The sequence below is a fragment of the Chanodichthys erythropterus genome, chromosome 22, assembly GCF_024489055.1.
Source record: "Chanodichthys erythropterus isolate Z2021 chromosome 22, ASM2448905v1, whole genome shotgun sequence".
Lineage (NCBI taxonomy): Eukaryota > Metazoa > Chordata > Actinopteri > Cypriniformes > Xenocyprididae > Chanodichthys > Chanodichthys erythropterus.
The window spans coordinates 8283776-8308066 of NC_090242.1; the positions used below are offsets into that span (position 1 = coordinate 8283776).

The 24291-nt window shown below is 36.6% G+C and overlaps 1 protein-coding gene across 2 annotated transcripts in view; it reads left to right on the forward strand.

The window, feature by feature from the left end:
- The window catches only part of dpysl3 (dihydropyrimidinase like 3), a 43762-nt gene that overhangs the window by 5649 nt on the left and 13822 nt on the right, over window positions 1–24291 (forward strand). The window contains exons 1-8 of one of the 2 annotated variants that reach the window (XM_067375253.1): window positions 2823–2954; window positions 9339–9427; window positions 10008–10192; window positions 12426–12590; window positions 14116–14177; window positions 14562–14642; window positions 17775–17843; window positions 19495–19615. In XM_067375253.1, the coding sequence (XP_067231354.1) occupies window positions 2916–2954; window positions 9339–9427; window positions 10008–10192; window positions 12426–12590; window positions 14116–14177; window positions 14562–14642; window positions 17775–17843; window positions 19495–19615 (811 nt within the window). In that variant the 5' untranslated portion in view covers window positions 2823–2915. Of the gene's footprint in view, window positions 1–2822; window positions 2955–9338; window positions 9428–10007; window positions 10193–12425; window positions 12591–14115; window positions 14178–14561; window positions 14643–17774; window positions 17844–19494; window positions 19616–24291 lie in introns of those variants that run through there. The other variant, XM_067375254.1, reaches the window with a different exon arrangement.

Sequence of the window (24291 nt, forward strand, 5' to 3'; positions counted from 1 at the left end):
GTTATAGATTACAGCTGCTGTCAAACTATTGAGCTTTTCTTTTTCTTTCTTCTCAAAAATGATCTTTATGAACATATACACAGATCTGGATTTAGAAAGGCTTTCCAAGTTCTTTATTTTGTGATTATAATATTAATCAGAAGGGAGTAATTAAGTTTAGCATAGTGTGGACACATGATCTAATAAACTTCGTCCGATGTGAGATGTCATGTAGCAGCTGATCTGTATGGCATGAGACAGGAGTAGAAATGTGTGTGTGTGTGTGTGTGTGTAGAGGGGCAAAAAAAGAAAAAGGGGTGGTTGGGGTGTCTGCTTAGACAAAAGAGCCACATGGCAGGGTGGGGCTCAGCAGCTGTTCTCCGGTCCACACTCCTCTTTTGTTCACCATCACTGTGAAAATCTAGTCCTTGATTATGAAAGTAATTTTCATAATCGTTTTGGCCATTGCTGAAGATGCGCTTTATTAACTGATAAATGCAGCACTCTCTCTCTGCATCTGCTCTTGAACACATTTGAGGCATTGAAATAACATTCAGTCTTAAAGACACTAAAGCATACTGTGCAGCTCATGGAGGAGTTATTTTAATAACTTGCCTTCTGAAAAATAAGTGTGATTAATTGTATTGAATGTGCACTTCAAATTTTAAAACTACATATTAAAATAAACTGTGCATGCAGTTAATATACTATATATACTAATATAATATACTATGACTATGTTTTTTAACACACTTAAAGGGATAGTTCACCAAAAAAAAAAAAAAAATTATCCCATAATTCACTCACCCTTAACCCATGCTAGTTGTATATGACTATCTTCTTTCAGCCACACACAATGGAAGTAATAATATAAAAAATATGGGTTTTTTAGTCTTTATAATCTAAAATAACTAGCTTCCGGTAACAGCCATGCACAAGCGAAAGAGTGACCTCTGACCCGATGCATGACGTAGGATGTAGGAGTATCGTAAGCTGAGCAACATTTCAGACATTTCTCTTTAAAATTTGTTATTTTTGACTTTAGAATAATTTGTGACCGGTGTTTTGTTTTGCTCTATCCTCTGCGCTTCCACATTCATCAATACGTCATGCGTCGGGTCAGATGTCACTGGTGGAAGCTAGTTATTTTAGTTTATAAAGTTTTAAATATGAATATTTTTCTTACAAAAACCCATCGCTTCTCTTCAGAAGGCCTTTATTAACCCTCTGGAGTCGTGTGGATTACTTTTATGATGGATGAATGTGCTTTTTTGGCTTCAAAATCGTGAGCCCCATTCTCTCGCATTATAGAGGTATTTTTAAATATATCTCCAATTGTGTTTGTCTGAAAGAAGATATACTGGCTTAAGAGTGAGTAAATCTCGGGATAATTTTCATTTTTGGATGAACTGTCCCTTTAAGTAGACTTTTAAAAAGTGCACTTTGTAATAATGTCAAACGTTTTACTTTAAATTACATTTTAAGTCATTATGTTTTAATAATCTTTTCTTTTGTTTGAAAGATGTACACTTAGGCCTCATTTACACTAAATGGCATTTTAAAGTGATTTCCGTCTACACTTCATGACCGAAAACGGACCGAAAAATCTCCGTTTGGGTCCGTTTATACTGAAACACAATCCCGGCGTTTTCAAAACTAATAGTATAAATGACAGGCGTAAAAAAACAATAGTGCAAACGTGGCTTTAAAGCACATGTAAAGTACTTGATTTTTATTTGTACTCTAGTGTCTAAGCCTACTCAATATTATTACAGTAAATATATTTTAAATGTATTCTACTAAATTAAATTTCATTATTATAAATGTGTATTTAGAAATATATTTAAGTACATGACATACAAGCTTCAATAGAAATAGCATTAAAGTATATTTGTTCACCATAAGTGATTGTCAGTACATTTGGCTGTACACTTTAACCATATTTCATAAAACAACAGATTTATAAAATTACAAATATAGATGTACTTAAGTCCAACTTAAATATGTTAAAACTCTTAAGTTCAACTAATTGCATTTATTATAAATTTAAACTACAATAAATTTCCATTTAACTGCAGATAACATGCAATTAAGTGTCTGAAAACATTGCATTCAGTCCACGCTTTAGTATATTCTTTTAAAGTGTATTATTAGTAGCCACTTAAAAAGTAGGCCAATAAAGCTAAAATTTGATTATTTTTACAAGGGTTGGCAAATCAGATTTATTTTGTAAATCTATCTTAATTGTCAGGAATCATTTGTCATTTTTAGTAGTCTACCTCTGTTTCCACAGTTGAGAGAAAACATAAAAACTAGTAAAACAAAACTAACTGACACAAGCATTTACAAGCAGACAATGGAGGTTCGAATCATTAACAAATGATTCTTTAGAGTCGGTTCTTTCGGTTCTCAAAGTAATGAGTGTTAAAGGGTGTAATTATTAATTATTATTTTGTTTTTAAGTTGCTATGACAATCACTACGCTTTATTATTGTCTTACTTATTGTCTTATTGTATTTATTATTATCTACTGTGGCTACATCTACAGGCATTAGTGTATCAATGTATTATACTTTATTAAGGCCAAAGATAAAAATAAAATAGAGCTAAAATAAAATAAATAGAGCTCGAATATCATAAACAGTATCCAGGAGATGTTTATTATTACTTATTTATTATAACCATCATGTCGTAAAAGAAAGGATTAATCACTTTTTAGAACCGGTTCAGTGGCTGTTCGAGAGAACCGATTCGGCTAAATGACTCGGGATTTCCAACACAGATGTTGGCACCTCCTGCTGGTTGAAATCACGCACGACACCCGGCAGGACATGGAGGGAGGAGCCCAGCAGAGCAGACAATCAAGTCCAGTGTGCGCAACCACTAACATCAGAAAAGAACAGAATAAAGACATCTGCATCAACCGAGAACAAACCATGTCTTACCAGGGCAAAAAGAATATCCCAAAGATCACTGTAAGTTGATACATTTATATTAATATATATTTTTAAAACATATTGTAGTTTTTATCTTCACGTTTGTAACAAAAGCATGATTAAATGCCAGGCTGCAGTCGTAACAAAAATTGTTGGGTTAAACTGATATTGATGTGTCTTAAAAATGTCTTTTAGCAGGAATCATATTCAAAGTGCAATAAAGTGACTTGCGTTTTAAATAATTGTGCAGCATTAAATGACACCGTGCGGTTGTGTATTATTATTACGTTATTATTGTAGAAATAAGGAATAATGTTGCTGGGTTGAGTCTGAGCTGGTGTACTGCAGCAAGAAAATCACGCCCATAACTGAGACTACATACATGTAGCTACTACAGCACCATACAATGATAGAAGCATGATTTAAAGGTGTTTTTTAAAAAGATTAAGCTCGTGCACACTGGTTTTGCTGAGAATTTTTTAGTAATTTTAATCATCAAATGTTGTGTTGCGGGTTTTCAGTGATGTTCTTTGTCTCGGAGATCTTCTGCCTCATGGTGCTGATGCTGTTACACTGCGCAGTCCAGTCACAGAAGCACTGTACGACATTTAGTACTTTATTTACGCTTTAATAATGCCAATTTTGAATAAAAGGTGCAATACACGCACACGGACGAAACGAGCATATTTAAGCAGTGTTACTAAACAGCCCTTTCTGTTGGCTGGGATGTGTGGAGAGGCGAGGTGTGGTTTTCTGCTCCTCTGACTGACGCTGCTGTCAGATGCTCTAGACATCAATATTATTGTTCAGCAGTGACCTACCCAAAAGACCGATCTATCTCTGCACATTAGCATCAGGCCTGCAGGACTGTCTGACTGCACAATGCTCTGCTGTCGGTTACCACAGGCAGTCATTTCGTTTGGCCCCCCATGTTAGTCTAAAATCGCAGACATGACCACGAGGCAAGTGTAGCAGAGGGTTTTAAAGCAGAAATGTGTGCCTTGCATTTTCGTTTAAGAACTTACTACTTCCAAATGCGAATTTTTCGGTCACTCACGCAGCAATTGTCAAACGACAACGATCAAGTCAATTCCCCATTGATAAAATCAAGGCCCGCCCCGTTTTTTCTTGTTTGCGAAGCCGTTCATATCTCACAAAAGACTATCGCGACTTCCATTTCATGGCGACTTTTAAAGGGTTAGTTCACCCAAAAATGAAAATTCTGTTATTTATTACTCACCCTCATGCCGTTCCACACCCGTTAATCTTCAGAACACAAATTAAGATATTTTAGTTGAAATCCGAATGAGGCCTCCATAGCCAGCAATGACATTTCCTCTCTCAAGATCCATTAATGTACTAAAAACATATTTAAATCAGTTCATGTGAGTACAGTGGTTCAATATTAATATTATAAAGCGACAAGAATATTTTTGGTGCACCAAAAAAATAACAAAATAACGACTTGTATAGTGATGGCCAATTTAAAAACACCGCTTCGGAGTTTAATTCGCGCAGCGTCATTCGCGCCGCAGGATGTCTATCGTGTCTTTGCATTGACTCAACATGTAAATCGCTTGCGCTTAACGCTTCATTTGCGTCTGGTGTGAACGCACCATTATACAGAGCACTCGTGTCTAACGCACATGCCTATCCACTAGGGCTGGGCGATATATCGAATGCTTTTGTCATGCGCATTTCGTCAGTAAAGCCGGTTCCCTGATTGCCGATAAATCGCCATCAACTGCTTTCAAATGAAGCGGCATTTAATAGACCGAGCCGTAGTTCACTGATAAGACACGCAATATTGCGTTCAATATCGATATGAATCGCCGTCGATATTGAACGCGATATTGCGTGGCTTATCAGTGAACTACGGCTCTGTCTATTAAATGCCGCTTCATTTGAAAGCAGGTGATGGCGATTTATCGGCAATCAGGGAACCAGCTTTACTGACGAGATACGCGTGACAAAAGCATTCGATATATCGCCCAGCCCTACTATCCACTTTATTTTTACAGTTTGCTGCATTTCGATAGCCTATTCTTCTCGTTATTTTTCTATAGTTTTATATTTTCCCAATTTCCCTAATAAATCGAAAGTCTCACACATTCACAGAAAACACCTTTCCTTCACGTTGAAAAATATGGTGGCAAGACTAAACACGTAATATGCATATGCATGCCGTCACCCTTTTCACAGATAAGGCTATTTCAGACGGGACGCGACAATGGCAACACTGCACTATGAAACCCGTTTATTTCAATGATTTGTGCCGCGCAAGGACGGATTGTTGCTGCGTCGACCGAAGCGCAGCGGAGCGCACCATTGGCGAGCTTGCATGCATGCCGCAGTCAAAGTTCAAAATAGTTCAACTTTCACCGCTGCGCTCTGTGGCGATTACCCGCGCGGCCAATAGAAACGGGGCATCAAATGACTAGGCGTATAGAACTCCCGCTAAACATTTTGAAAACTCTGCCTACTTTGCTCTGGCCAGCGTAGCGCAAATCGCTTTGTATCTGAAGGGCTACGCTGAACCCAGCGGCCAGCGCAACACATTCCATGTCCTGTCTGAAGTATGCGCGTTTTTACAGTTTACACGGAGATGACAATGGTATCGTTTTCAAAAACTTGCACTTTGAAACCTGTTTTCAAAAGTCTGCATTTTCAGCACACCAAAACGCTGTTGTCGTGTAAATGAACAGCCAAAACGGATACAAAGTTTTCCGTTTTAGTTGAAAATGCTGTCGTGTAAACAGCCCCTAAAGTAGGCAAACTGAAGTTGCGAATAAATAAGAATCGTAAAAGTCAAAATTTACATGTCTTTTTTTTTTAATGGAATATTGCAGTATTTATTATACATGATTTATCCGTGCACATCTTTTTTTTTTCTGAATTTATGTGCCTCGTAATCTTTAATCAAAATCTCCCCTCCCTCTTTTCTGATGACGTGTTTATTGATGCGAGGGCGGGGCAACCTGTCAAGCTCCGCCCTACATTTTTTCTTGTTTGAGAAGCCCTTACACTCGAATAAATGAAAGACTATAGCAACGAGTGTTGCCAAGTCAAGGTTAGGGTTAGGGGTTTAACCCGCGTTTTTTCCACAGAATTGGGCTACTTTAACACAGCGTCCCCAAATAATGTGATATTTAACCCTTGGAATGCGAAGTTTACCAGGGGAACCCCACCAAAAACGTTGATTTTACCCCCTGGAACACGATTTTTACTGGGGGACGCCCCTTGAACCATGATTGGGCTACTTTTGAGTAGCAATCGGGCGGGTTTTGATGTAAAAACCTGGCAACCCTGATCACAACCTCCGTTTTATGCCAAATTTTAATATACTCTGGTGCTATGGGATTACTATAGTAATATAGAATGTTATTTACATGAAATTAAAAATAATTTTACTATGGCATTTTACTATGCCCAAAATAAATAAATAATTAAATAAATAAAGATCATGGTAGAGTAATATTCTAGATGCGACGCTCCTTTTATGTGCGCTAACTAGAATCTAATTTGTTAAACCAAGGAGCCTTTGCCACTGGGTGGTTGGGGGAATTCTTCAAAAATGTTACAAAATATTAATATTATTAATAATCATATTTGTCAACAAAAAACAATACAATAAAAGCAAAGTATTTTAGCATTTAATGTGACATTTAAATGTCAGCCTTTTGTGAAAATTTGCTTCTGTGTGTGTGTGTATTCATGTGTAGATATAGTAATTTACAGTAGATGGGTTTGATCCCAGCCCCATGCATACTACAAAGTATAGACTATCATTACTCACAGTCTTGGACAGAACTGTCACAGGTGCCTCTTGATAGGATCATGACAGCCCTGGCTGTAAAAACCCAGATAACTTGGTCATAGGACAGGGTGGATGTGTTGAAGCGTAATAGAGGTTGGTCATTATGTATCTAGATGGGTAAGTTGCAGTGTTTTGACTGCTATGTTGGCAGAAAAAGAAGAAACTCTCATGAGCGTATGGTAAATATTTTGGTTACCAGGCAACAAGGCTGCAGCTCTGGATGCATACAGAGAGGTTTTCTTCAATCCCAGCCCGTTATTCCGCACAAGCATGGCTAATGCTCCACGCCTTAATGTCCTTTGGCTCAGCGTTCTTTGGCTGTGTCTCCCCCGCTCCCCATACACACATAACAAATGACAGCACTGTTTGTGTGTGCGGCTCAGATTGGACTCTGGCATTCGTCGAATTGTCTGTCCCTTACAGTGAATACACTTTCTACACATTCAGGTCTTTGCTTTGTCAGCATCCTGCCGTAATTCTTCAGGTTCTCGTCCCAGAATGTTGTCAGATTTCTCTTTGTTGTTGCCTCTCGTAGGAAACATGCATTTTATAGCATATTCCTCACATTAAACTGATGTCTGTCACTGATTTACATGATGAATTTTGTTCTTCAGATTTAAGGGTACATTACCGGGGCTTCATACACCCATTGTTTTAGTAAAGTGTTACTGAATGAATAGTTCAGTGCTGTTTTACGTATCTTTTACACAGTGATAAGGCATCTTTTTAACATGATTTGTAGTGCTTTCAAAATTCTTGTTGGTTCTCTGTCATGTTTTCTTGACACAAAATTGTTCTTGTCATGTTGTCTGTGTCAAACTAATGGTCAGACTGTTCCCTGTTTAAGCTTGTGTGTTTTTTTGGAGTACTAAAGTGACACCAGTGACATCCTGTTTATGAAGTGATTATTCGGAAAAATGTCACTCTGGTGAGTTTGACCCTAAGTTGAAGTGATGGATGGAGCCATGCACAATACAGCACCCACAAACATCAAGACGTGACTACATTTTATAGAGCAGGGTTTTAAGGACTAGCTTGAACAAAACATGGTATATGGATGTTATTTTTTTTTGTTCCATTAGAAATGTAAAAGTCTGTGCCCTTCATTCAGCAGAGACATTGATACAGTAGGGCCGTAAATTCATTTTTAAAATATAATAATTTACACAGTTACTGTCATAACTTGTTTTCATGACAAATTTATGTAAAGGGGACCTATAATGCTCCTTTCACAAGATGTAATATAAGTCTCTGGTGTCTCCAGAATGTGTGTGTGAAGTTTCAGCTCAAAATACCCCACAGCCATTTTTGTGTGTGTCCCTTTAAATGCAAATGAGCTGCTTCTCCCCACCCCCTTTCCAGAAGAGGGCGGAACTTTAACAGCTCAACAACAACAAAGCTGGAGAATCTCACGCAGCCAAAATGAGGATTGTCAGTAACGGTGTTCAGCCTTACATTGTTCAAACCGGAGTCGACACTGATGGAGAGACTCAGGAAGAAGTTACAACTTTTAGACGTTTCTGAATGATTAGTGGATAAATTGATGTAGTTGCTGTGGAGTTGATTCAACTCATCCACTAGCATGTGCCGTCATGTTCATCTTTTGTGTTGAATTGACCCTCGTTTGTGAAGCAGTCCGGCGTAAAATGACGGCATGACAACAACACTCTACTACAACAACTCTTCCTCTTCTCTAAAGCAGCCAACGTGGCCCCGCCCCCTTTGTTGTGTGTTCTCGGGGGCGGGGTTTATGTAAATTTTAAGGTTTGTGATGTCATCAACCTGGGAAGATGCTCGTTGTAGTCCCTACCAGCCATTTGTAGTCCTTTAAAAGTGATGACATGACGTCCGTACCATGTCCAATTTGTGTGAGAATGTTAAAAACACAGGCATGTCACTGAAAAAGGGTTTCTAAGCAGTATGGAAAGTGTGGAATTGGATTTTAATCATTTCAAGGGGTGGATAAGCCTGGAAAAATTAAATATATTTGTCCTTCTCCTATTCTGTTTTGTAAAACAAAACAAAACAAAAATTGAGAATTTCTAAACATAAATGTATCATGCAAGCAGAGCATTTGGCGTCTGGAGCAGCCAAAAGTTTAGTGATCGTTTGACATGAACACAAATAATTATTCATCACATGTTGTTGCATGTGGTCTGAAAAATCTACAGAGAAGTCTGGAAAAGAATTACATTTTGAAAATGCTAAATATTAGGCAAACCTGCAATAATTACAAATGTTAAATAATTAAAAAATACTTTATGTATTTAATCTCACTTTATTAACCAATCTATAAATACCATTGTATATTACTATAGTAATCGCATAGCACAATAGTATATTAAAAGTTGGCATGAAATGGAGGTTGTGATAGTCTTTTCTCCCCTATTGTAACGTATATTCGAGTGAATGGGCTTCTCAAACAAGAAATAATGTAGGGCGGGCGGGGCTTGATTTTGTAGATTAGGAATTGATTGAATGGTTGGATGGTTGTGGTTTGCTATTGGTTGATCTCATGAGAGTGACAGGTTTCCCCGCCCTCGCGCCAGTAAACACATCATCAGACACCTCATCTCTTTCATCTCTTTGTGTTTATGTTTTCTCAGAGTGAGAGGCTCCTTATTAAAGGTGGTCGTATTGTGAATGATGACCAGTCCTTCTATGCAGACATCTATATGGAGGATGGAGTCATCAAGTAAGCTGCATTCACACATGCACACATATTCAGCCATATTGGATCTAAATCCAGGTTCCTCCTGAGGATTTCTTTCCAGATTCAGCAACTGAACTCTCTGTTTCAGTGCATCGTCACTCTTCATCCTGTCTCTCGTACAATAATCAGATTGTGTAATCAAATAAAAACACATTATAAATTTTAAGCATTATGAAGAGACGCTCTACCAACTCCCTATTTAAGGTACTTAAAGGAATAGTTCACCCAAAAATAAAAATTAATATTTTTGTCTTCAATACTATGGAAGTCAAAGGGGACCAAGAACTGTATGGTTACCAACAAAATATCTTCCTTTATGTCCAGCAGAAGAAAGAACTTCATGCAGGTTTAGAACAACTTGGTGAAAATATTTATATTTTTAGTATTCTGACCATTTCCGTTACTCAGAATAAACATTGAATAAACATGCAACCTTGACATTTGAAATGAAAAATGCATTAATCATACTCAGAATTAGTCATCTCTTTGCCAATCCATTAACATTTAATTCATAGTGTAATGAAAACGTTTTGCTAAATTACCATGCTCTGTCAACTTTAAGGCAAATTGGTGACAACTTGATAGTACCAGGAGGGGTGAAGACCATTGAGGCCAATGGGAAGATGGTGATTCCTGGAGGAATTGACATCCACACCCACTTACAGATGCCCTTCAGGGGTACGACAACCGTGGATGATTTTAACCAGGGCACCAAGGCTGCTCTAGCTGGAGGAACCACCATGATTGGTAAGATCTGTGGGAGAATGTCATGTTCATCTGCTAAGTACAGTACTCTATTTAATATCCAGGATACTGTATACCATAACATGTGGCGTTAAAATGCAATAGGAGGCATTTGTTAAGAAGTTAGGTGGTTTGAACATTCAAGCACATTGAAATAAGACCCCTTTTAATGGGCCCAGTAAAGTGCATTAAAAGCTGTAGAAGCTCAATACTTCACAGACATGGGAAAGTGTGTGTGTTAATAATAAACATTGACAACAATAGTACACAAAGCTCTTGTACGCGTCCCACAGTGAAAGTCTAGTTCCGTGGAAAGACAGCAGCTCTTTCTGACCACTGCAGGCTACAGATCATGAAGAAAAAGTGACAACAGCTGGTATATAAGAGTGGCTTGTTGTACAGTAAACCCTGTGCTTACCAAGGACCATTAGCAGTGATTCATTTTAGAGTAAAAGACCAGCTGTAAGTTTCCCTTTGTTCCCAGAGGAAATGTACGGTAGATTATACATGCAGATAATATAGAGACAATGAAGAAGCAGTGAAAACACAGAGAGGCTTCCTACTAAATCTCTTTAGAGTGTGGCTTAGATAGGTTTACTTTAAAGGGGACCTATAATGCTCCTTTTACAAGATAACTCTCTGGTGTCTCCAGAATGAAGTTTCAGCTCAAAATCCCCCACAGATTATTTATTATAGCTTGTCAAATTTGCCTCTATTTGGGTGTGAGCAAAAAAACGCCGTTTTTGTGTGTGTCCCTTTAAATGCAAATGAGCTGCTGCTCCCGGCACGCCTTCATTATCTGCTAATGCAGCCACGCCCACGGAGAGATCGCTATTCAGATGCAAATTCTGAGGCAATACATGTATACATCGTCTCAATCGTGTATTTATTGTCTTCAAAAGTGTTTTGCATAGCCATACTTAGCGATTTCTGGAAGCCTCTGTTAGTACGGTTAGTTCTTGGATTGTCACATGACCTGTTCTTCTTTAGAGTAATTTGTGGACTAAAAGTGTACAGAGCGCCCTCCAGCTGCAAGTATGAATTGAAAACACAGTATCCAGCGCTCACAGTGATGACAATAAATATTGAATAAATATTACTCCTCTGTATAGACAATTGACATAAACATATGAGAATCCATCAATATTTCTCCAAATGTGCATGCTTTTAAGCTAAAAGCCTATATGAAATGCCATAGAGGTAACATAATTGTTCAGACACTTTGCATCACAGAAATACATTATATTTTAAAGTATGTAATGGAATACCATTATTTTAAATTGTAATAATATTTCACAGTATTGCTGTTTTTTCTGTATGTTTGATTTACACCATGATGAGCTTGAGATATGATCACAGAGGGTTTTTTCGCAGCCTACCTGACTGAAAGAGCTCATTGATATGCAGGTCATTACAACTCATTATGCCATTCTTTTGTCTTCTCAGGTGTAAATGACCCATTATTCATGACGATTCACGCCTCCACGCATACTGTGTTTCTTGACAAAAAGTGTCTTACAAAATATAAATCTCTCTATTGTTTTATATGAACAAGTAGGCAGGATAATTTTATATCATTTTGAAGCAAAAACTATTCTACAACCTTGTGAACACAGATTTAATATATATTTTTTGGTTTTATTTCAGTGACTTAAGTTTTTTGTTTTTTCAATAACCACGCATAAATGTTATTCCTTCAAAAATATAAACGTACATACATGTTCCTCACATATTATGGTAGCCTAGTTTGTGCTGAATACAGGGTAATGCCACTTTTTCCATTTATATGTTTATGAAAAACTGAAAAAAGCACAAATGTCAGGGCATGTCAACACTTCTCCAGGCCCAAAATCAGCCTCAGAATCCAGAGGGTTAAGTAGTGAATGAGAATCACTAAAATTGTTGAATATACTAATAACCAAATACCTGTACATGTGTTGGTCACACACTCGCTCCTGCTTTGTGCACTTGTGTAAAATGTGGAGAGGATTTATGAATGGCAGTGAAGCGCTGACGCTGGTAGGTCACATGATAATGACAACATGGTGAATGAAGTATGTTCAGATTACATCCATACTACACACATTCATACTATATAGAATGCACTGGACAAGTACACAGGAGCTAGATTGTGCAGGGCCTTAAAAACAAGTATAAGGATCTTATAAATAATTAGATTTCAGACACAGCCTAGGTGACAGTGCCTCTCTGTCTGTCTCTTATGTCTCACCTGCAGTGGATCATGTGATCCCGGACCCTGGCACTAGCTTGGTGGAAGCTTTCGAGCGCTGGCGTGAATGGGCAGATGAGAAAGCGTGCTGCGACTACTCACTGCATGTGGACATCACCCACTGGAACGACAGCGCCAAACAAGAGGTCGAGAGCCTCATTAAGGAAAAAGGTGAGAGATATTGTGCTATTAACTCCTTGACCGAGGGATTTAAGAATCCAGATGGTAAAAATCAATTTCTGAACTGTTCCAGCAAATGGTTCAGCATGCTAAAAAAAATCCTTCTGAAGTTATAAATACATCTACCAGTATGGTATCCCATAGGGAATGTGATTTGCTTTGACTGAAGTTATTCTTGGTCATTTGAGCTATTTCTGTTAGAAACAAGCTGCTTTATTACGGCATAACCAACAAATGAGCGCAGAATCAGAGCATTTACTGTTTGTTAGTAAAACGTATTAACCCTCTGGTCCTCATCGGAATGGGATGACTAATATCATGGACATGATTCGCATATGTTAAAGGGTCAGAAAAAGTAGTCACACATGGCTCCTTTGAGGTCAAAAATGACAGACACAGGACATCAGTCACTGCACAGACAAAAAGTTACAATATGGTAAAATTTAGCCAAAAGACTCAAATAAGAGGTTGAAATCAGATCAGACCCAGATTGATTAAGCTGTAATAAAACATACCGGTTCATTTTTGTTACATTTTTATTGAATTTTGATGTTATTTGTAACAAAATGTCCTCTCCTCTGTGTTCAGGTTTGACTGTAGTAAAATTGATGCAAAAACTGACACTTCAAATCAACATTTCAAACCCCAAAAATCTAAACCTTGACAAAAAGTAGTCTTTGCGAATGTTTAAGTATAAATCCAAATCCATAACTCAATAGAAATAAGTATCTATGTCTAAAACACTACATAATTTATAAGCCACTTCATATAGAACTATATAGGCATCCGTGGTGACACCATGGCATTACATACATTTTTCTTTTTTTCTTTTTACTCCCACCAGATGGCACTAATCTACCTTAAAAAAAAAAATAAAAAATTAAATGCCTTGTCTCTATTTTAACATGGAATTCTGCTTTAATTGAAGAATTATTTAAAAATATATTAGAAAAAAAATATGTGTATTATTTTCAGGGGAGAAAAATAGCTAGTAAAATTTGTATAAATATTGCTTAGTATCATAAAATACCCTCAACATTTTAAATAATAATCCAAAAAATATTATTGAACAACAATATATTACATTGGTTTTCCTGAAAAACAAAAAAGTTGCATTTCAAGACTTCATTTCAAGCCAAGTGTGACCCCTAAACGAAGAGGACCAGAGGGTTAAATCAATATTAATGATAAAAGTGATCTTTTATTTATTTTCTCAAATTTTAGTTTAATATTGCTTGTTGAAGAAGGTTGCCTGTAGCATTATCTATTTAAAAACTTCTAAATTCATCACATCCCTGGTCTGGGCGTGATTAATCAGTTTATACTTATTGTTTAATGTCCATTCTGGTATTTTCACCATCCATCCAATCAATTCATTATGGATACAGTCCCCACCCTACTTTTTTGTCTTTCATGTTGAATGATAAGAAGTGCATAACGTTATTAAAGTGAAAAATGATAGTGATTGCTGTTGGCAGAGTTCTTGTTTGCTGATTTATTCTTTTTGTCCATGTAGGAGTGAACTCTTTCCAGGTCTATATGGCTTATAAAGACCTCTATCAGATGAGCAACAGTGAGGTAAGACGAAGAAAAGTGGAGAGCGGTGTGGAGATACACATTCTTTCATTTGATCAATACATGCAGTTGTTGGGAGTTATTTCTTTCTGATCTGACCCTTAAAAATGATTTCCGTATGCATAACGTAATGTAGGTCAGTCATATTAAACAGTACCTGCAGATCTTACAAAGTACAAAAATGTCTTAATTCTGTAAAAAGTAGTGTTTGTGGAGGCATTTTTTTTATTAAATTGTGGTTCATCTGAACAAACAAATAACCATTTTAAGTCATCTTAGATTATCAAAAGCACCACTTGCTCACATTGTAACATTTAAAGTTATGTTTCCTTGTTAAAACCTCACTATTTAATATCTAATATGATTTTTCTATTTATATTTGAACAGCTTTATGAGATCTTCACCTTTCTTGGCGAGCATGGAGGAATCGCACAGGTCCACGCAGAAAATGGAGAAATAATTGCTGAGGTTTGTCACATCAATGCACTTTATTTTGCACTTTTTAAGGGGTCATGACATGAGAAATCACATTTGCCTTGATCTTTTGACATACGAGAGGTCTTTGTACCATTAAAACATCCTGCAAGTGTCAGAGCTTAAAACGTCCTCTTTATTATAAACAAAGCATTTATGTAATCAAGCTTCAAAAACATCTCGTCTCGTTCACAGTAAATTTTGTGAATAGGTTCCCTTTAAAGTCTTTAGATTTTTTTTTTCAATGCCATATGCACTTCCCAACAAAATCACCAAAATCATTCTAGAATGATTAATTCTTTCCAAATAGATCTATTCAAGTCATCTGGTGAAACTTTCTGTATTTTTTCCAGTATAATATATTGCAAAAAAATGAAATATTGCATCAGTTTTTTTCAGTATCATGCAGCCTTACTGTGAATGCAATAAAACATAGCTTTTCAAACATCGGTCATTCGTTCTTCTTCAAAATTACAAAAATAATCCATAACAGAAGCACTTATGTCCATTAAATCTGAAGCAGAATCATTAAAACCTAATTATTTTCCTCCCTAGTTTTGACCTTCTCAGAGTTTTCTGACATAAGTATGCAGTATGCATTACTTTTAAGGCCTCTTGGTTATTTATGCATCTCCACCATACATTCCGACAGTAAATTAGAAATGAAATGCTTTCAGAGGTCCAGTGTAAAGTTAGAAAAGCAGTGATGTGGTGACACAAAGACATGCTGCCTTTTCCATTCATGAGGGTGAGCTGAGGATATTTCAGCAAAATCCATGCCCTCAATCCTTCTGATGAGTGGGAGGATACTGTGTGTCCTGATTTCCCTCATCCAGTTGCTGGACATTATCAAGCTGGGCAGTGTGCGGGTGGTCTGATGTTTGAACATCAGTTACTCTGCTTACTTACATCATCATACTATTGTAGATTCTGTAAAATAACTTAAAGGAATACTGAAGGTAAGCCAAAAGTAGTTTGTCTTTTTCTTGAGAAAAGAAGTATTTAATTGTATTGAATGCACACTTTTAAATCTTAAAAGTATATTTTTAAAAAAACTGTCCATAAAAAAAGACCATACCTATCACTAATCATTCATTCATTATGAATAAAGTGAAATTGAATTAATTAATTTACAATATGTTGAAAAAAAGCATGAACAGTACAAATGCAATGCAAACACCTCGTATTAAGATGCGATCGGATCACAAGTCAATGACACTAAATACAGGTCTAAAACATTTTTTTTCAACCACTTCCAGAGGTAATTGAAATGCATTAGACCGGATTGCTTTCGTAGTGTAGACGCTCATGTGGTCGAATGTGTTCAAACATCCTCAAAAGACCATCTAGTCTCCGCCTACTGAACTAACACGTAAACATTATGGGAAGCGTGCTAGCCAGACGGGATTTAAAGAGTTAGTTCATCCAAGGCAAGCAGCCACTGAGTTCCAGTTCACGTGCAAGTGATCGCGCCGGCGCCATGATTATATTGTCATGATTGTATTTTCTGCTATATTTGCTTCTTATTTATTAAATCCAGGCAATTGGTTGATGAAACATTGATTAAAATTAAGATACAATTTTTACAAAACTTAATGAAGTGGTCAAAATCATGTCTCACCCACTGCATGTCTCCCAATGTAATGCGCATCTTATGATGTATTCCATCTTACTCATGTTGTTCACTTTTCAATTTAAAACATAACATTAAACAACTAATATTTTATTTTTAGACGTATTTAATATTGGGGGCATCCAAGTTAATTGATATATTTGATTTTTTTTTTTTTTAAGTAACGCAATAGTTACTTTCCCTGGTAATTAGTTACTTTTATAATGATGTAACTCAGTAACTATTTGTGAGAAGTAACTAGTAACTATAACTAATTACTTTTTGAAAGTAACGTGCCCAACACTGTTAGTTGCTCACCCTCAAGTTGTTCCACACCCGTAAGACCTTCGTTTATCTTCAGAACACAAATTAAGATATTTTTGATGAAATCCGAGAGGTATATGACTCGTCCATAGACAGCAATATAATAAACACTTTTAATGTTCAAAAAGGTACTAAAGACATTGTTAAAACAGTCATGACTACAGTGGTTCAACCTTAATGTTATGAAGAGACGAGAATACTTTTTGTGTGCAAAAACAAAACAAAACTGATGACTTTATTCAACAATCTCTTCTCTTCCCTGTCATTATCCTTACACAGGTGATGCAGTAACACAGTGAAGGCTTCCGTGTTTACGTCCGAATGCCGGCTCAGTATTGCCAAAGCTGATCACGTGATCAGCACAACGCATATGTGTGATGCTGATGCAGGAAATGGCCAATAATGAGTCGGCATTCTGATGTAGAACCTGGAAGCACTGGACGTAAACAACATATGAGAATGACACAGAAGAGAAGAGATTGTTGAATAAAGTCATCATTTTTGTTTTCTTTTTGTGCACAAAAAGTATTCTCGTCTCTTCATAACATTAAGGTTGAACCACTGCAGTCACATGACTGTTTTAACGATGTCTTTAGTACCTTTCTGCACCTTAAAAGTGTTGATTATATTGCTGTCTATGGATGAGTCAGATACCTCTCAGATTTCATCAAAAATATCTTAATTAGTGTTCTGAAGATCAACAAAGGTCTTACGGGTGTGAAACGGCATGAGCGTTTTCATTTTTGGGTGAACTAACCCTTTAAACTTTGTCGACTGAAGACTCAAGTTTGGTTTGAAGATGAAAAATGTACCAAGCACAATGTTCTCTCACCATTCCTGATTTCTAACACTGTCAGAGAAGAAACAAAAGCTGATACTCGTTATATGTTTTTCTGTCATCTCCAGTCAGGTTTTTATGTAAATTAGGTGAGCTTATTTTGTCCATTAGATCGAAAGATCTGAAAAAACCCATACATTTACCCTCCCATAGACTCTCCCCTCGAAGATATCAGGACAGAAGTTATTGAAAGTGGACAAAAGAGATGGATTAAAAACCAGGTGTAAACTAGAATGTGTCTCTCTCATCTACTTGTGATCCAGTTGACCAAAACACATCTTAATACCAGGTGTAAACAGGGCCAAAGTGTCACAGAGAACAGACACATCTAATATGACTGTGTGTTCTTCAGGAGCAGACCCGTATGCTGGAGATGGGCATTACAGGACCTGAGGGACATGTTCTCAGCCGCCCAGAAGAGGTCAGTGACTACAAAAACATTGTTATAACTGTTGCCTTCTTCTTAGTGGTATATAATTTCATAACATCACTGCAATCCATACGTAAAACTCACAATAAGACAAGGAACTTGTATTTAAGGTTGCAAAATTCTGGGAATTTTCAAAGCTGGAAACTTTCGATGGGAATTAATGGGAATATATGGGAATTAACGGGACTATATGGAAATTAACGGGAATTAATGGGAATAAACAGGGAATTTGCAAAATTACAGGTTAGCCTATGACAGGGTACTTAAATGTAGTTGAAAAGAACATCTTGCAACATAATTTTTGCAATAACAACCATATTTAATGCAATTTTAGTTGATTTTTTACCCTGACATTCACACAGCACATGACTTACTGCAGGGCTATTGAGGCCACACACCCTGCATGCACTGTGCATTCCGCCAGTCCATAACATGCACATTTGATCAAAAATACAGAAAAAAGCAGTAATATTGTGAAACATAACTACAATTTAAAATAATGGTTTTCTATTTTGATATACATAAAAATATAATTTATTTCTGATGCAAAGCTGAATTTTCAGCATCATTACTCCAGTCTTCAGTGTCACATGATCCTTCAGAAATCATTCTAACATGCTAATTTGATACTCCGTTATCAATGTTGGAAACAGTTGTGCTGCTTAATTCTTTTATAACCTGTGATACTTTTTTTTAGGATTCTTTGATGAATAAAAATGTAAAGAACAGCATTTATTTAAAATAGAAATCTTTGTAACAATATACCATTCAAAATTTGGGGGTCAGTAATTTTTTTTCTTTTTTTTGAAAGAAATTAATACTTTTATTCAGCAAGGATGTGAAATTGTTAAATAAAAATGATATTAAAGTGATATTGTTAGAAAAGATTTCTATTTTGAATAAATTCTATTCTTTTTAACTTTTTATTAATAAGTGAATCCTGAAAATAGTATTACAGGTTCCAAAAAATATTCAGCAGCACAACTGTTTCCAACAATGATAATAACGGAGTATCAAATCAGCATATTAGAATGATTTCTGAAGGGTCACGTGACACTGAAATAAATAACACATAACAATTGTTGCAATAAAAATATATTTTTTACATATTTACTAAATTAGAATTAATTGAATGCAAAAAAAAGTTTTTATATGATACTTTTTATGTAAATATTATACATTTATATGAATTTCCCAAAATTTCCAATTAATTCTCATAAATTCACGTAAATTCCCATAAAATTCCTGTTAAGTTTCCAAATTGGAATATTTCCAAAATTCCCCAGGTTAAGTTCCCGTGGAAAGATTCCGGAAATTTACCGGAAACTTTCCGCCCCTTTGCAACCCTACTTGTATCACGTTTATTGAGTCATTTTAATATCATGTTGACATAAAATTGGCCCGTCCCTCAGATCTAATTCATCTGGCATCAGTCTATCAGTGATCTTTTGCAGACATGATCCTTTATCTAATTTTATTGAGTTTAGGCATGAAAGTGGGGAGGAAAACTAAATTTATAAGGTATTTTAGTTATGCATACAAATAAATCAACTTAATGTATGTTTGTGAGGAACTATGCGAGATATATAGAGATGCAGCTAAATCTGTTTTGCAATGTCCCTCATTATGTGTGTGTGTGTAGCTAGAGGCCGAGGCGGTGTTTCGAGCTGTCACGATTGCCAGTCAAACCAACTGTCCGCTCTATGTGACCCGCGTGATGAGCAAGAGTGCTGCTGATATCATCTCACAGGCCAGGAAAAAAGGTACAAAAAAAACCATCTGAAAATAAAGTTGTTTTTCTTAATCTTGAATGAGTGATTCTCTAATAAATGTCTTATAATGGGGCCAATTCCAAACAATATCATCACGTCCATTTTTCAAATGGAAAAGTCCTTTGTTATATTTACCATATTTCTCATATATTTATAATCATCTATAATTGTGTGAATGCAAACGATGTTATGGAGAAGTTTTGGAGTGTGCTGAGGTTTGTGAGAAACAAAGTGTGAAATGTGCGATAAAATAAGAAATCACAGCAGTGTGAGCCTGTCAGCAGCGTAACGCTGAGCTTTCACAGATGTCACCTCCGAGTTTACACATCTCACCTGAGTTAAATAAACCTTTGCTGAGTTACAGTCATCTTTGACATGTACTCATGACCTTTAGTTGGATAAAACTGTGTCTCTGTATGGCATATGTGTAAATAACCGTTTTATTATTATGAATGTAGTATTTTTAATTTATCATTTCATTATATATTAGCTGTCTATACATTGTATCCACTCATATGAAATGTTTATTTTATATGCTCTGCCTGGACTGTTGTAAAGGCTGTTAAAGTTCCACAGTCCATCATTATAATAGTCCTCACTGTTTAGTTAAATCATTCACATACAATGCTCTCTTACGTAAATGAGTTCAATATAAATAAATAGTCATGATTACAGTTTCAGGGAAGCAAGACGTACTCAGGAGTACAGAAGCCAGCCGATATCATTTTAGAGACTATTTAACCATAAAATATGCAAATTGCAAATGTATAAATCAAAACTGTGAGTGGTAAGGCCGTAAATTGATTATAAGTTTTTGTCAAATTAATTGCATGATATGCTTTTAGCTCAGTTCTTCCTAGTATAAAATAACTTTATTTAGCCAAAAATTCTGTCATTATTTACTCATTCAAAACATGTATATTTTTTGAATGAAATACAAAAAAGGAGGAATTGAAATAAAACTCATAGGTGTAAATATCAGGGCAGTAAATTCATTCAAATGAAATCCATGCGTTGTCAGATAACCCCTCCCCCTCTGCTACGTAAATTAAATCATAGACTGTATAAAACAATTGGCGTAGTGTCTGTGACGTCACCCGTAGGTTTCTGAAGAGCATTTTTGAAGCCCAAAGTGGGCGGAGTCAGTCAACGCCATCTAGGCAGTGTGTCACTGCGCGTCACTCACAAATAAACAACAGTCGGCAAAGAGTTGGGACATGGGTGGAGCTAACAGACAGCAGACAAATGGTTAGTAGTGACAGCAGCAGCAATCCACCTGTCACTCAAGTGGCCACGCCCTTAATTTAAGGCTTAATATAATTTAAATGGATGAGTTATAAAAAAAATTCACCCCCCTCACAGTTCTCATGAAGGGCAAAATTAGCTGTGTAGACCAAAACTACTTTTTGTACCAGGCTGTAAACATATTTTCTTCCTGCTGTAATGTTGGGCATTTTAACATGGGATTGACTCCCTTTTGGAGCCTGTCTCTTGCGGCCAGTCGATGAATTGCAGTTTAAGTCACTTCCGTGCTGGATTCAAGAGAGAGACCGGAAGGTTGCCGCTTGAATTAAAGCTGCGATAGTTAAGTCCACGATGACCCTGTCCGAAATGGCACGCTTCATGTGCACTTGCGGTCTTCATTGGTTGCGCATGTCCATTAAGTCCACAAGACTGTAGCGTGTCCTATTTGTCATTTTAGGTTTTAGAAGTGTACTCGTGAGTGCCCACTTTGTGGCTGATATGTGCCCTTGATGAACATTTTGTTCACCTGACAGTCAAAGCAGTGTTACGTCACTAAAGTGTGGACTCGGAGAAAGATTGCGATTGCTTGGGGTTCCGATTGGGACAGGCCTGAAGGGTCTAAAATTCCAAACTTATTTTTTTCGGTTAATTAAGCGCATCATCCTGGTATTTAAAGTGCACTTATTCTATTTGGAATTTTCAGTGTGAACTCATTGCTCGCACTAATTGTAGTACTAAACGGCATAGAATAGTGCATAAGTACGTGAATTGGGATGCACCTTCAGATTTCATTGAAAAATATCTTAAAGGGATAGTTCACCCAAAAATGAAAATCTGATGTTTATCTGCTTACCCCCAGTGTATCCAAGATGTAGAGGACTTTTTTTCTTCAGTCGAACGCAAATTATGATTTTTAACTCCAACCGCTGCCGTCTGTCAGTCAAATAATAGCAGTAGATGGGAACTTCAACTATAACAGTAAATAAAACTTGCTTAGACAAATCAAAATTAAAACCTGCGGCTCGTGACGACACATTAATGTCCTAAGAGTCGAAACGATTGGTTTGTGCGAGAAACCGAACATTATTTATGTAATTTTTTACCTCTAATACACCACTATGTCCAACTTCGTTCAGCTTCCTTTTAGTGAGGTCAAAAAACGCGTTGTGAAGACGGAAGTGATGTCTCGCCCATATACTTCAATGAGCGCGAGACATCACTTCCGTTGTCAGAGCACGATCAGACCTCACTAGCCGGAAGCTGAACGGAGTTGGACATAGTGGTGTATTAGAGGTAAAAATGATAAAAATACTGTTCGGTTTCTCGCGCAAACTGATCGTTTCGTGTCTTAGGACATCAATGTGTCGTCACGAGCCGCAGAGTTTAATTTGGATTTGTCTATGGAAGTTTCTTCGACTCTTATTGTTCAAGTTCCCAATCACTGCTATTATTTGACTGACAGACGGCAGCGGTTGCAGTTAAAAATCTGAATTTCGTTCGACTGAAGAAAAAAAGTCATCTACATCTTGGATGCACCGGGGGTAAGCAGATAAACATCAAATTTTCATTTTTGGGTGAACTATCCCTTTAATGTTTTAAAGTTGAACAAAAGTCTTATAGGTTTGGAATGCCTGGGTGAGAAATTGATGACAAAATTTACATTTTTGGCTGAAGTAATGAACGGTAGCACTTTATTGTACAGTACTGTTTCTATTACAATAACTAGGTTATATCTAGGTACTAATTCTGAACCTATAATTTTTTGTTAATGTTAGTTTAGAAACACAACTGATCATTGTTAGTTTTATCTCGGATCCATTAAATAAGTTCTTTTGATTTTAGTAATGTTATTAAACAGTAACTAAGAAATTAACATTGACTAAGAATAATTCATGCTTTATAAGTATTTTTCATTGTCAGTTTGGTAATAATGAATTAACATGTTAAGTAATGAAGCCGCATGTCTCAAAGTTTTACTGAACAATAACACATAATCAGAACATTTCTAATAATTAGGACATGTTGTAGTCCAGATTTAAATATAAAAAAATTTAAGTTTGAAAATAAATAGCCTTTTAAGTCTTTAAGTATTAAGTATTTGGTGCTGTGATGAACAACATTGAGATTAAAAAAAAAATGAATGGCTGTTTGAAGCATTTTAAAAACTTCACTAGCGCAGTTGCTTTGTTTGTGGGGTTTCTGGGGTAACCGCTGCATTTCTGCTGTTCCATCAGCGCCCTCTGCTGTCAGAGAGTGAATGTGCACTTTCATTCAGCACTTTCTCCTTCACTCGTTCCGCCATGTGCTTCTCGTGCACGTTGGGCTTGCTTACATCTGAGCACGTGTCCCTTTGACACAGAATGTCGTGCAATTTATACAGTTGATAGGGAAAGTATTCTTAAATGCATTATAAAAATTGTAATAATTGGTAATAAATTATTATTTACGGTATTTTAAAGTGCCCACGATAACAATATCGTGCATATTCATTACCGAATATCAGCACATGTCTAGAAGATAATATTTTGAGGCACACACACAACACACTGTGGTTTCTCTTCATTACTCACCATTTTACTGGTGAATCCAAGGGCAAGATATGTCCTGGTTGGGAATCAATTTAATGTTGGAATTTACTGCGCCGCGCCACATCTAGTGTAGACAGCATCACTGATTATAATGGGTTCTATTTGCTTTTGTTGTGTCACGTCGCACCGCTCTCGTCTGGTGTAGACATGTTGTTTTGGCAGTCGTGACATTTGATGTAGATTCATCATCTGCTTTACATTTACTTGGCACCAACAATTCATTCACAAACTTGTCCATGTTTAGTGCAGAACCATGCATCATTTTTTCACGGCTCCTTGCAATACTCAATTCTGATTTATCAGTCTTGTCATCTAGCGCTCAAGCGGGTACTGCCGAGTCATCTTGAGGCAATAAAATATTTCAAATTAATATTATTTTGTTCAATTATTTACTTAATAAGCAGGATAATTTCACAGTGGGATCACCCTGAAGAGGTTTCTTTTGCATAACAATCTGCGGACTGTACACTATCCCTTAACCTTGCCATGCCCCCCTTTTTATAACTCCAGACCCCCAGTTTGGGAACCACTAGAAAAAAGAGTGTAGTTAATTTATACGGCAGCTGTTTTAGGTCACTGAAATGGTTGAGAGCATTCCCAAAAGTGTTGTAAAATTATCTTACAGTGTCTGTTACACCATTCATCACTGTTCTAATGTGTTAAACTGGGTAGTTAATCACTGTCTTCAAAAGAGACACAAACCTATGAGATAGACTGTACCCCTTTATTCTTCCTGACTGTCCTGAATGGAGACTAAAGGTTTTTGTCAGTGGAGATTTATAAGGTAGTTCTGTGCCGTTTTATCATCTGGATGCTTTTAATTAATGAGTTTTG